Source organism: Colletes latitarsis, chromosome 11 (genome assembly GCF_051014445.1).
Source record: "Colletes latitarsis isolate SP2378_abdomen chromosome 11, iyColLati1, whole genome shotgun sequence".
NCBI classification, from domain to species: domain Eukaryota; kingdom Metazoa; phylum Arthropoda; class Insecta; order Hymenoptera; family Colletidae; genus Colletes; species Colletes latitarsis.
The window spans coordinates 17,876,108-17,889,470 of NC_135144.1; the positions used below are offsets into that span (position 1 = coordinate 17,876,108).

The window sequence follows — 13,363 nt, forward strand, 5'->3', positions numbered from 1 at the left end:
CGTTCTAATATTTCCTTCGATTTTTACAAGCGTGGATACAATAACATAAGGAAAACATAACCTATTAGCGAGTATAAAAATTAATCACAGTTCGTCGAATAATATAATTATTCTCTGTCATCGATCTCTAGTTATGTATGACGATTTTTTAAACGTCACTATCACAATTGATCATCGTCTGCCAATTTACGCATCTCTTCTCGTGGCACCACAAAACCAGTGTTACAAGTGCCATTGTTCTGTGCATATGGCGATTGCTTTTATGCTATTTAGTTCAGATGGCAGTTTCCATTACGTTTACCACAGAAGAGTTGTCGGTCTGACACCGTACGAGTTTGTATTCTATGATCGTGCAATCTCGAAACATTTTCAAATTTGAACGCTAAAATCGATCAACTGTCAAACGATACGTTAAGTGTAATATGGTACGATCCTTCCATCGTTGGGTTGATTTAGCGATTAAAATATCGCTCAGGGTTCTCTGTTCGTACGCGACGTTCTTTTGAGCGATTTTTGCGCCTCAGAATCGTACGACAAACGAATCGTTCAACGATGTTTACACCGTCGAAGCCCACAGGGGCGAATTTCCTGGACCTGACTTTGTTAAACACTCCGCAACCGCAAGCGACTTCGACCGTTCAAAGGAAAAACACGTGAGTCCTTTTTTTCGTACACTGGTTCACCGAAATCGTTGCACGCTAAAACGAAATTCGTTCAACTTAATTTCGTGGTGTTTCGATAGCATTTTTTTTTTTAAATTAAAATATACGTAGAGTTCCTAATATTTAACTCTCCCTACGATTCCCTACGATTATATTTATTTTATTTATAATTAGTCGTATTTCTGTAATTATCTAATTTGTATACACAACGAAACTTGGTAACCTTTTTTCCAGATTGGAAAGCAAGTATCTCGAGAATTGCAATAATGAAATTACGTATAAACAGTCTGAGATACGGAAGGATGATGTAGTACAAAAACCCGATGATTCGTCTCTGGGTATACTCAATAATATATCTTCCTGTGAGTAATATATGTCCTCTTCTTTTTCACCAAACTGTATTGATACAGTACTTCTTAATATATGTTTCTAGTTCTAGCCGAAGTGAGTAACATGGATGATATGGAGAGACAAAGCGAAAATAAATTAGAAGCGGAACGTGAACTTGCCAGGAAACTACTTCAGAGATGCAGTGACTTAAAGAAGACATCTCCTATATATGGTAAGGTTTTCTTCTAGCAATTACATTTCTATATCTGTTCAAAGGTTGTGTTTGTAGTTTATAATTCTTTCAGAGACGAACAAGGAGAACAATGCAAACATTCAAAACATGTCTGACAATGTATTGTCATCGATCACTATTGATCCGGGTCAGTCGGTATGTTCCAACAAAGTGAATTTCCAGAATGAAAATACATCGCATTCGGCGAACAATAAAGCAAGCAGCGTAAGTATTATTACGGGAAAGGAACATGTCTATCCTCGGTTGAAAGTATATTTTATAGAATTTTATTTTCAGATCGCTTTTGTTCCAAACGAGATAAGTGCCCGTTCGTCTGGGTTGAGCAGGAGTTCAGAGAAACAGTTATCATCGTTATCGGATAAAAATGTAAATGCGATTACATTTGATTCGACTACTGCCGAATTAATGGCTCAATTCAACAACGAAGAATTTCATTCTGCTTCTGGGATGGCTAGTCAATTGTTAGCCGACGATCTATCCTGGCAGCAGAATTACTCTTACGCTCTTCCGACCGCCGAAAAGGAATATTTAAATTTATCGTGTTTCTCGGGTATCATCGGTGAACTGGATTTATCAGTAGAGTGAGTTTCTGAAATCATTTACACTTTATCTTACGCTCATCGTACGATTGAATTTCAGATCTCGTGCCGGGCGCAAAGTATCAGTGGACGAATATTTCAAACGTAAATGTGGAGCATTCGGGGAATTATCGCACGATGGGGTTGAAAGACCGAGTTTAGGACTATCTGTAAATAGTCCTAAAAGAACGGGTCAACTTATACCATTGGTCGATAACACCATAATAACAGAAGGTACTATTAGTGATTGTTTAAAGGGGGTACTCTGGTCTAAATGGCCGGGAATTATTATTTGAGAATTTTTTCCAAAAGTACCGTAAAACTTTCTTATATGATTTTTCGAACACGTATTCGTTACCATTTTATGTTCATACGTTATTTCGTTTGATTGAAAATAATGAGAGTTACGTATGTTACGCGTGGCTAAATGTAGGTATACAAAGCAAAGTGGCCCGACGGTGTGCCGCAGTCCAACCGTTCTATTAGTTACAGGGTCCTCGGCTGGATCATTTATTGCAAAGGATAGCGCTCCATCGATTAAATCAAACGTAACGAAAGATATAGAAGAACAGAGCATTATGAGTTTAACTTGCATCGCTCAAGCGTTACAAGATATCGATAACAATACACCGCGAAAATTAGTGGATCAACTTATAATGGCAAAGAAAAAGAAAAAGCCAATCCAGATACAAGATGTGGATAAATCTAGAGACACTTACACGTTTTCGCCGTCAAAACGAAAATCTATGCCCGCCACTCCCAATACAAAAATCGATAATTTCGAGAAAGATTTGGAGCTGTTAAATCTTCCATCAAAACTGTCTCTAGATAGTAAGACTGCGAATGAAATAATGGCGGTTAAACATTCGGTTCCTACAGAATTTAAAAAGGAAATGAGTAGCGGGAACTTAACGAGTACATTTAATCAAGGTATAATTTTGCTATATAAAAATTAGCAAGCTTCAATTAAATAACGTCGTACACGTTTAAAACGACGTCTGCTTGAATTGGCTTAAGAATGATCATTATTTTTAGATTTTAAGTCGTTATTGGAAGATTCTAATTTATCTAATTTTCATTCTAATAATGACAAAAAACTTTCACCTCGCACTTCAATAATTAATGTCGAACATAATCGAGAGAATAAGTCTGTTAATTCAAAAAACGAAGAAGTAGGAAAGAACGATATTAAAAAAGAAGAAAATGTTTCTTATAAAGACAAATCCGAAACTTTTATACAAGACATTTCGAATTTACAACGATCTGAATCTCAATTAAATAGTATGCTTTTACAATAATATAATAATTAGAGTTCTGCGTATATTTCAGCGTTTCGTCGATAGTAATTGTTTACATTTTGTAGATGTTGTGATAGGTAAAAGTACAGAGGAACTGTGCAATTGTATCGTTGGTATGTCAAGAGAGACTGACATTGAACTGTTAAACAAAAGCGATAGATGGTTAATATGTTCGTTGAGCGTAAATCAAATTCAAGGGGATAAGAAATATGTTAAACTCACGTTACCAAAAGACGTGATTCTTATTAAACCGGACGCGGAACAACACGCCAAGGTAAAGATAAAAAAAATATAAATTTTATAGTAACAGAAAAGCCAAAGTGTGTACGTTTTAGATCGCCGTAACGGTAGTGAAAATGAGTAAACCAATTATAGCAGTTATAAACATAACAGTATCGGACATGGTAACCAGATCCGAATGGGTTATGAAACACATAATTTGTTTCAAGCCCGAGGAGCTTAATATAAACGTCTTGAACCCTTCTCAAAAAAGAGAATTCGATTTTCAATCTATCGTTGAAAATAGTACGGCTGTTCTACCCGTTACGATCAACAATAAAAACAGCATCGATGTTTCTATTAAACTCGCTATATTACAGGTGATAAAATTATACGAATGAGTATACCTAGTTTAAATAGTTTTCCTCTTTCTATTATTACTTTGTTCGATGCAGGATGAACCGTTAGTATTCGGTCTAGAAAATTCCAACGAAATGCAACGCGTGATCATTAAACCTCAGGACACGTTAACCATGAATATACAGTGTAAAGGTATCTTGCCAAAGAACACGAAAGCCCAACGATTTTTACAACGTTACGAAGGCAATTTAATAATTCAGGTGGAAAACGGTCCTGACGATACCATAATGATCAAGGAAATTCCTCTTGTCGTGCAAGTAGGAATTTGTAAGATACAAGTAATCGATACAGATTTACCATTGATCCTTCCCAACAAGCAAAGTAAACCGTTGACTGTGATCAACGCCGGCAACATGTCGGTGACAATATCCGCCACGTTTACGCAAGACACCGAGATCGAGAAAGCCACGAAATGTTTTTCAGTTCAGCCCGAAAATATATGTCTGCGGCCTAACGAAACTGGTTGTTTCTTTATTACGTACAAACAACAAAATTTGAACGTTTCAAAAATGTGAGTATGCAACTGTCTGATAATTCGCGGCAAACATGTTCGTATTATATTAGTATACTTGTAGGCACGCGAAGATCAAGTTATTGGCTGCCAGCAATGTATATCATTATTCTTTAATCGGAGAATCGAACGCTTGCGCTGAAGCGGAAACTGAGAACTTTCCTCGTTGCGAGACGCCTCAATATTTATCGTCCGTTAGTTCTCCGTCGTCTCCGAACAGCGTGACTTCAAATAAGTAAGTTCATTTGGTTGTTGATCGAAGTTTCGTCGAGTTTCAATTGTCCCATATTGGATACAATAGATCTGGAATATCCGGGAGAAATTCGCCTCTTAGTTCGGTGTCGGGTTCGACTGTTGCCGGTGATAAAATTCCCATACGAACCACCCACGCTGCCCTGGTGTGGAACAGCGTGAAGACTGGCAAATCGGATATTAAGGAATTTACCATTCGCAACACGAGCAACAACAAAATTAAGATTCAAGCCGTTATATCGGACAACGATAAGAATTTTCGGGTAATTTCTACGAACGATCGCGAAACCGGTTAATTTGAATCGACGAGTTTTCAGACATTTAAACGTTCTTTTAGTTCCTTCGCGAACGACAAGCCGTTGGCACAACCATTGTATTAATTTTACAAGGTTCAGAGAGCAGAACGCTGTCTGTCGTATTTAGTCCCCATCATCTGGGCGCAGCCACCGGCAAAATAATATTTAGACACTATGAACCTAGGAGGGAAGATAACGAATCTCGTCCGACAAAAGCGGTAAACGATCAAATTTGTTCGCTCGTTTATTCGTTTTTTTTTTTTTATCGCAATTTAACACCTGTCGTTTTCAGTTGTTTTTATACGGTTACGGTGGTTACAGCAGGGTCGAATTTTTTGAGGCATTCAAGGACACGAGCGGAAAAATGTGGTTGTCGCTCGGTACTTTAAATTCCGGCGGTTCTTTGAATTCGAAGATCAAATTACAAAACACGGGGGATCTGTGTTCATACGTTAAAATAAAATTAACGCCAAAAGGTTTTTCTTTAAACAAGTGAATCTGTTGATAAATATGTATCACTTTCTAGTGATCACTACCTTCTGTTTCTGAATAATTTCAGCCGTGTATCCTACTATGGTCTCGAGTTGGCAAGTGAATCCAACCGAGTTACTGTTGAATCCGAAAGAAATTCAATGGGTGACTTTGGAATTTCAACCGCGTAAAGAAGATTTAGCACTCTTGCAACGCTCGGATGTATCTCACGTAGGAACAGTAATAATCACTCACGGAGACGAACCTTCGCGTTGGCGAATTCGTAGGTGAACGGTTATCGAATTTAAACGCAATCACTAATTTAACCATTCATTATGAAAGTGGTGTAAGTTTTTTATTAAATTTTGAGCCTCAGAGTTCTCATTTGTGCTATTCTCCTCTAAATTAATTTGGTCGATCTCGGATACTGTTTCCACCAAATTTCCTTTATCAATCTATTCTTTTTTTTACCAGTAGTTCTTAGATATCTTCAAGACTCGTGTAATCGAAACGGACTTGCATCACTTTTGTAACGAACATTATACTAATTGAAAATTGAATCTTCAGACTGTACAACAAAATGAAGGAAACCGGTGAACTAAACGGAAATGAAAACGAAGCGTTTAGAAACATACTTCACCCGATATGCAAAGCTTTCCCTGGGGAGCAGTTAATGCCGGACATAAATGTTATTCGTGATTCAGTGGTAAACTATTGCAAACTCACTAATTAAATTGTAACAATTATTAACTAATTTATGGTTGTATTATAAATTAGTTTATACATTCTAAAGCAAAACCTTGGGGACCTTTGCCGAGGAATACGTCAACATGAGATATTGTTGACGATGGAAGTGTGTGCCGACGAAACGTTGTCTGTTCTCCAGGACAACGCAGACGAATCGCAAATGTTTTACTCTCTTTGTAGCGATAATAGCCATGTATACGAAGGACACGGCGAAAGCTTTTTACCCTCCGAGTAAGCCTCGAGAAATGTTTCAATGGTTGAAAAATTTCACGAATGTTTACTTTCATTTGCAACATTTTCAGAACGTTCGTAGGGAATTGTGTCCACGCTAATACTAGCAATGTTACGGCCAGTCCGTCCACTGTAATTTTAACTCCACCGATAAGAACAGAAGCAATCGTGACGATCAGAAGTTCTTCTACCGTGGCAGAGCCATTCGAAACTTGTTTGTCGAATACGGAATACTTAAGCGTCGTTCCTACGGAGGGCATGATACCCACGAGAAGAGACTTCCAATTAAAAATTCAATGCAAAACGAGGATGGAACGCAGTATTAATGCAGTACTTGAAATTTATACAGAGAATAACAAGCTAGATGTACAGATAAAAGTAAACGTTAAACGACCGTAAATTAGAATGTTAGAATTAATAGTTTTACGTAAATATGTATCGTTAAGAATACGCTGTAGTTTTACATTTTTATACAGGCAATTTTTTTTATTATTAATAAATCAATTTAATTAGTTACATTCTAAATGTATTATTTAAATATTGTTTCAACACTTCGGGGGCAGAATTTATTTTGAACTGTGCATCGTGATCTTTACTAAGAACTTGTATTATTCTGACCATATTTTTTATATCGTCCAAACCAGAATGTAATTTCCCCTCGTGACGAAGTTTGAGGTGTGTCAACATATCGGTCATACTTCGCGGGTAATATTGCGTTGCGTCGCAAAAACTGTCTTTCAAGTTTATCCACTTTTTAAAATATGCCGGTAACGTAACGTTTGACAATTTACACTGCTGTGGAAGCATCACTCTTAAGTCCCAATCACCGCATATAACGAAAGCGCTCTCGTTATCCTTGAAAAAGTTATTTTCTTCCAACCAATTGCAGAATTTGTCGAACACTTCCGGAAAATAAGGCTGTTCGTCCACCATGTCTTGTATGATTCCTGTGAGTTCTGTGCAAAATGGTGTGAGTACTGGATGAACTTTCGGTTTGATATATTCGTGGAACATGTTCTCTATTTGCCAGCTTCTCGTAGACACGGCCGCACAAGGGAATTCGATGATTTCCTGGGGTATCAATTTCTCAAACTGTTTACATGTAGCTTCAAAATCAAGTACAAGCAAGTAATCGAAATTTCGTTTTACTTCTTTAGATCCCTTGTAAATAGATCTGGGATATTTTCTCAAAATTCGATGAGCCATAGTTCGTTGAAGGGCGTTCCAGATCTTGTATGTACTCACTTCAATTCCAAAAATTGCACGTAATTGAGGTTATGTTATAGTATTATTCACCGAACAGTTTCGAAGGTGGCAACAAACTTCTGATACCGTGTCTTTAAACTATAACTTCGATCGGTAGACTAAAATGCAATTACTCCGTTTCATGAATAGTATTTATTCCGTTAAACATTGCCAATGCTTTACGGTATTTGCAACGCCATTGTTGTATTAGTACAACAACAAGAGCACGTGTTGCGTATAATATGCGGGATTTGAAGATTTAAGATCAATTTAATATTATTTCTATCGTAAATTCCACTGTATTGGTATACCAGTCGAAGTGTTAATACTTCGTCAATAAATGGCAAGTGTGCGAACAAATTAAATGCTATATATTTGAAAAATTGTAATTAAATTATATCGTGAAAGGATTAGGAAATGCGAAGTTCGGGAATAGTTTTTACGGTGTTCGAAACTGCGTTCAAAAATCGATAATTTGACCGAGTTTCTTCAGTCGATTAAGCAACCCGTCGCCTTTTTTAATTGTATTTTGATAAATCATTCCGCGACCGCAAGTAGCGTCGGGTGCTTGGCTCTTGTCGCATCCTACAGCACTGACGGTAATGATCGTTCCAGCCACTTTATCGATTTTGCAATGCAATCTGCCGTTTGCAATAAACCGTGCTACCTCCTGTTCTATGTATTCCTCCGTAACGCCGAATTCTGTCGCCATTCTGCTAAAGCTAATGGTCCTATACGCTTGCAATAGCTGTGAGTACGCTCTTAATCGCATCTCCCTTACGTAATAACGATAATGACAATGCAGCAAAGGATTGACCTTGAGCTCCGACTCGACCCATGCAAGGTTCTTAAAGAACTCTTTGTAACGGCAATCGTAAAGGGAATAAAAATATTCTTTGTATTTGGGGGACTCCATTATGAGAGCCTGTTGCAGTAGACCGTTATTGTTGAATCGACGATTGAGATCCGATCGAGGTAAAGAGATCATTCCGGATAATACAGTGTATTCGACGACTTCTTTGAAGGTTAGCAATTCGTAAGACTCGAAGGTAGGTATGCAGTCTAATAGAAGCAACGTGGCGCGTGCGAAGTTTCGTGTCGCAAGACAGTAGACGGTTTCGTATGCTTTTAATTTATTCCGGCAACACCAATCGCTGCTCGATACGCACGTTACTTCCATCAGGTTCGTTATGTCGCCGATTATTTTACCCATCGGGCGAAAATTGTATCCGAGATACGCTATTCTAAATAAACCGAAAGCAGCTTCGACCCTGACGCTCGACGAGTTGTTCTCGTCTTCGAATACCATGCTCGCGACATCTGTGGCGCGATCGAGGTCACCGATCTCGCAAAAGAATTCCACCTTCTCCCGCCATTTTGCATTCGCAACGTCCTCGAGAGTCGTATCGTCGGAAGACTCTAATTTTTGCCACTTAACCTCGTTCGCGTGCATCATTGCCTCGAGCAGATTTTCGTCCACGTTTCGGTCGAACGTTTTACACGCGTCTTCGTAGTATTTGGACATGTTTTTGCTCGTTACTACGTCGAGGAATTCGTTCCTTAAATTTTCGTCGCTTCGCAGTTCCGGTAGGGTTAGCTTGAACCGTAATTTGGAGAGCAGCATGTAATCGGGGGTTCTGTGCCATATTTCTGAATTACTCATGGTATTCTTGATGTTCCTTAGAATGTTACTACTTGAGTTTCGGTATAATATTCGGATCTTTCGTTTAAATTTTTATTTAATGGTACCTGGACCTATCTCTTTTTTGTTATCAAGTTTTCATTTCAATCGGTGACTTGTTCAGATCTTTTAATCAACTTTATTTGCATAACGATAAGCAATTGCATATCGAAATAACACAAAAATGATAAGAAACATTAAAATATCGATAATTAAACTACAAAGCGTTACGATATTTTGGATTATTTACTTTTTCTTTGCATGTTAGTACCTGCTATTAATTCATTCTGAGAATTTTTATTCATTTTTCATTTAAAATGCGTAGAATGAAACGTAGGTTGAAACTATGGAAACCATAAGACAAGGGTTCTTTTTGCTACGTTTTAAAACATATAGAATGGCCAATTATAATTATTTTACTGTGAAAACTTTTTTACATATTTCGTAGGTTAGTCATTTTTGGACTTGTACTTTCTTCAATTCACCAATTTAATTTTAATTATTTATAGTAACCGCCGTTTGAGAATATATTCGTATAACTCCCTGGAAAAGTGGTGTATACCTCGACTATGGTGTTACGAACGTTCGCCAATCGTTACATTCGGTTCGAAAACTTCGAAAGGAAAATACCGCGCTTTTGACGCCATTTTTGCCGGTTAAAATAACCGAAAGAACGCACGGTTTCTAACCTCCTATCGTATTTATACTAAAGTTTGTGATAAATATTCGAGTTGTAAGACATGACAGTAACACCAGGAACGTTCCAGAATTTACCATGGTGAGAATTATATTGCATTCGCTATTGTGTTAGAAATATTCGTAGATGTACGCGAAATAATGGTTTGACTTTAATCCTCTAGGGTTGAAAAGTATCGTCCAAAGAAATTGGATGATCTTATATCTCACGAGGAAATCATAAAAACTGGTTAGTATTTTCCATTGGTTTGTTGGTTCCACGAAAGAATAAAGTTACTTAATATTTAATGAACGATTACTTTTTTGTGACAGTAAATAGATTTATTGACGAAAACCAACTTCCTCATCTCTTGTTTTACGGGCCTCCCGGAACAGGGAAGACAAGTACGATACTTGCTTGTGCCCGTAAATTGTACTCGTCAGGCCAATTCAACTCGATGGTCACATTTTTCTTCCGTTATACTAATCTAATAGTATAGAAATTTTCACCGTATTTATACGTTTCTTTTATGTACAGGTATTAGAAATGAATGCTTCGGATGACAGAGGTATTGGTATTGTCAGGGGACAAATTCTTAGTTTTGCAAGTACAGGTACTATGTATAGATCTGGTTTTAAATTAATCATTCTCGATGAAGCTGATGCTATGACAAACGATGCTCAGAATGCTCTCAGAAGAAGTATGTATCGCTCATTGAGATATTTTAAACATAAAGAATCTGTTCTTTTGATAGACTGTGTTTCAGTTATTGAAAAATACACAGACAACGTACGGTTTTGCATCATATGCAACTACCTCAGTAAAATTATTCCTGCTCTTCAGTCTCGATGCACTAAATTCAGATTTGGTCCATTGTCTGCGAATCAAATAATGCCAAGACTGGACGACATTATCAAAGAAGAAAAGTAAGTTTATTATTTTCGCATAAATGCTTAAATACGCTAATGAAACTTACATATATACGTAAACATGAATGCTGAAGTTTAAACGTCACAGAAGATGGAAAGAACGCGTTAATAACGTTAAGCGGAGGAGATATGAGGAAAGTTTTAAATGTTCTTCAAAGTACGTCGCTTGCTTTTGGCGAGGTCACGGAAGATAACGTTTATTCCTGCGTTGGACATCCTCGTCCCATCGATATCAAGAATATTGCGAATTGGTTACTGAACGAGTCATACGAACTATGTTATTGCAGTATCCTTTTTGTCACGTATACGCAATTATTAAATTTAATTACCTTATTTTTACATACAAGACACTTTGTATATTCCTTAACGTACCGTTACACAGAAATACAAGATATAAAACTGAAGAAAGGACTTGCGTTGCAAGACATATTAACGGAACTCCACTTGTTCGTAAACAAAAGTAAGTAGCTCGTTTATTATAAGATTTTACAAAACGACGCGACGTATTTAATTATTCCATTTCAGTTGAATTTCCGGACTCGATACTTAACGATTTAGTGATCAAAATGGCCGAAATTGAGAAAAGGGTAGCTATCGGTTGCAGCGAAACGGTACAATTGAATGCCCTTGTTTCAGCATTTCAAAACGCTCGTGATATCGAAATCTCGTAATTCGTCCCGTGTTCACGGATCTATGTTTAGGTAACTAAAGATTTAAGAGTATTATATTTTGTTATGGAACAGTTTGAAATAAAGATCAATGTAAGAGAATTAATCTACCGTTTTGTGATCGTTACTGTGCGATAAATAGAAGATCGATAGTTGTTCAAGGAGAATTCATTGGTAGCAGCGAAACGGTCTTGCGGTATCAAAACCGGATAGTTCATCCCGTGTTCTCGGATCGAATTGCATTGAGGTAACTTCGGGTCGAAGAATACAAAATTCCATATACATATTGATGTTATAAATACGTACATCTGTAACTTACACCACTATATTTCCAAACATTTTAATCAAAATAAAGGGTACGGTGGTGTTTCCAAAGAAACGAAGCTTTTTTACTCATTCTTTTCTCACGAGTCAAATTTGTTGGTATTGCAAAATAGTGGGAAATAGCATCGATATTAAACGTTTTATATATTGTCACGGCAGAATTATTTTACATAAAGTTTCTTATTTCGTTATTAGAAAGTTGAAAACCGTGATCTCGTACTTCTTTGGAGCTCTTAATAGCATTGGAGGAGGGATGCCGAATCGGTGGGATATATTTCGGTAAGTACAGTATATCCTTTTCTTTTAAATTATTTATTTCTGTTTATGCATATCTACATATGATTATATGTGGCAGTAATCGCGTCTATCTTTCTATGATTGACATTACTAGTGTTGGTAACCACATTTATTCCTGTTAAGTGTTATTTAGAAAATAGCAAATAAATTTATCCAGGAATATAACACTCGTGATATTACTTGAAAATCTAAACGGTTCGTTCAGCGACAAAGAAAAATCTTTCGGTGAAAACTGAAGTTGTATTTTGCTTTTACATTTATCTACTCTACGGTTCCCACCCCACCTAATTTTGCTGCGGAACAGTTGGAAATAAAAACCGATACGGGAAAACTAATCTACCGTTTGCGATCGTTACCATGCAATAAATAAATGTCGACGTTTCGACAAAGAAAGTGCGCATCACGCAACAGCCTCCCTCGAGTCTAGTTATCCGTCTTTGTCGTTTTTTTTCTTTCTGTTTCGTAATAAATTACGTTCTTTCGTGTGCCGTATCGAGGTGACGAATCTTTAAAAATAAGTTGTCAAAGTCTAGGTCACAAATCAGTCTAGTCAGCATGAACTCCGACGGTCGTAAATTCTCGTCCGGTGTAATCGCGATTATTCTATCGCGCGTGCCTCGAGAGTTATAGAATACTCGTCCCTCGAAATGATAAGTTTCCTCGCGGCTAGGTTGCATTCGGGTTTGCAATCATCGTGTCTGTGCCCGACCGTACGAGTGGAACGATGTCTGACAGTGGTCCGACAAATACCGCTCGATCAGCACGCGATCGAGCATCGCGTCGACGAAAACACATCCGCCGTCCAACATGCGATGCCACCATTTTCTCCAGCAGCGATGCTCACCGCCATTCCGACGCCGGCTCGTTAATCGGTTCGCAGGCGATCCGAACTCGCCCGAAGATTATACCGCGAGAGGAATCTCGCGCGGAGCGTACGGGCGAGCGTCGATCGAATCCTTCGTCCGTCCCGAGCGTTATTTACTTTCAGAGTTATGCAAAGATGGAGACACCTACACACGTTCCGCGATACTCGTAGTGAGCGTCACTGTGAACGTGCACGAGGCACGCAGGTACATCTTCAGTTTCGCATCGCTTGCCGTAAATTCCCCTCGTGGTAACAATTGAAATTAGGTTAGGTTGCGATTAGTTAGTCTTATTTGCTCTAAACCTAGCTCTTTTCGCTCTGCTTCGATGTAACGCGACATTTTCGTAATAATCCCTCGGATAGTGTACAGTTTTCTAGAGGAGTTACACGAAAGAAAAATATCAATCCTT

General features: G+C 37.8%; 3 protein-coding genes across 13 annotated transcripts; 2 read left to right on the forward strand and 1 right to left on the reverse strand.

Annotated features, from left to right (window-relative positions):
* The first annotated feature begins 288 nt into the window (after positions 1-288).
* Spd-2 (spindle defective 2) lies at positions 289-6,784 on the forward strand. 4 transcript variants are annotated; one of them, XM_076779123.1, is made up of 19 exons: positions 289-653; positions 897-1,024; positions 1,096-1,224; positions 1,298-1,449; positions 1,522-1,826; positions 1,885-2,057; positions 2,310-2,753; positions 2,859-3,104; positions 3,187-3,395; positions 3,457-3,720; positions 3,796-4,271; positions 4,336-4,506; positions 4,573-4,786; positions 4,861-5,037; positions 5,112-5,295; positions 5,379-5,577; positions 5,858-5,996; positions 6,084-6,268; positions 6,340-6,784. In XM_076779123.1, the coding sequence occupies exons 1-19, from the start codon at positions 553-555 to the stop codon at positions 6,665-6,667; spliced, it is 4,224 nt and encodes a 1,407-aa protein (XP_076635238.1). In that variant the 5' UTR covers positions 289-552; the 3' UTR covers positions 6,668-6,784. The 4 variants fall into 4 exon arrangements, 3 of the variants coding, with proteins under 3 accessions (XP_076635238.1, XP_076635239.1, XP_076635240.1); XM_076779124.1 differs by having other exon boundaries at positions 290-653; positions 2,316-2,753; XM_076779125.1 differs by lacking the exon at positions 2,859-3,104 and having other exon boundaries at positions 291-653.
* LOC143348632 (26S proteasome non-ATPase regulatory subunit 6) lies at positions 6,674-9,176 on the reverse strand. The gene is made up of 2 exons (XM_076779138.1): positions 8,027-9,176; positions 6,674-7,491 (listed from the first exon to the last, which is right to left on the reverse strand). Exons 1-2 carry the CDS (start codon positions 9,174-9,176, stop codon positions 6,782-6,784), a joined length of 1,860 nt encoding a protein of 619 aa, XP_076635253.1. The 3' UTR covers positions 6,674-6,781.
* Rfc3 (replication factor C subunit RfC3) lies at positions 7,212-11,775 on the forward strand. 8 transcript variants are annotated; one of them, XM_076779132.1, is made up of 9 exons: positions 7,212-7,344; positions 7,426-7,501; positions 9,704-9,972; positions 10,055-10,119; positions 10,203-10,330; positions 10,408-10,570; positions 10,637-10,796; positions 10,874-11,259; positions 11,325-11,581. In XM_076779132.1, the coding sequence occupies exons 3-9, from the start codon at positions 9,935-9,937 to the stop codon at positions 11,468-11,470; spliced, it is 1,086 nt and encodes a 361-aa protein (XP_076635247.1). In that variant the 5' UTR covers positions 7,212-7,344; positions 7,426-7,501; positions 9,704-9,934; the 3' UTR covers positions 11,471-11,581. The 8 variants fall into 8 exon arrangements, with proteins under 8 accessions (XP_076635247.1, XP_076635249.1, XP_076635245.1 ...); XM_076779133.1 differs by lacking the exons at positions 7,212-7,344; positions 7,426-7,501 and adding exons at positions 9,068-9,177; positions 11,610-11,775 and having other exon boundaries at positions 11,325-11,500; XM_076779137.1 differs by lacking the exons at positions 7,212-7,344; positions 7,426-7,501 and adding an exon at positions 9,068-9,177 and having other exon boundaries at positions 10,874-11,085; positions 11,182-11,259.
* Positions 11,776-13,363: the final 1,588 nt, after the last annotated feature.

Excerpts from the sequence above, each read along its gene's own strand:
- LOC143348632 (XM_076779138.1), bottom strand. The coding sequence starts at position 9,176 with ATGAGTAATTCAGAAATATGGCACAGAACCCCCGATTACATGCTGCTC. Across the intron at positions 7,492-8,026 it reads TCAAAATACAATTAAAAAAG|ACGCCCTTCAACGAACTATG; the intron begins GCGACGGGTTGC and ends ACAAGATCTGGA.
- Spd-2 (XM_076779123.1), top strand. The coding sequence starts at position 553 with ATGTTTACACCGTCGAAGCCCACAGGGGCGAATTTCCTGGACCTGACT. Across the intron at positions 4,507-4,572 it reads AACAGCGTGACTTCAAATAA|ATCTGGAATATCCGGGAGAA; the intron begins GTAAGTTCATTT and ends TGGATACAATAG. Across the intron at positions 5,038-5,111 it reads AATCTCGTCCGACAAAAGCG|TTGTTTTTATACGGTTACGG; the intron begins GTAAACGATCAA and ends TGTCGTTTTCAG.
- Rfc3 (XM_076779132.1), top strand. The coding sequence starts at position 9,935 with ATGACAGTAACACCAGGAACGTTCCAGAATTTACCATG. Across the intron at positions 10,120-10,202 it reads CGAGGAAATCATAAAAACTG|TAAATAGATTTATTGACGAA; the intron begins GTTAGTATTTTC and ends TTTTTGTGACAG. Across the intron at positions 10,797-10,873 it reads GACATTATCAAAGAAGAAAA|TTTAAACGTCACAGAAGATG; the intron begins GTAAGTTTATTA and ends TGAATGCTGAAG.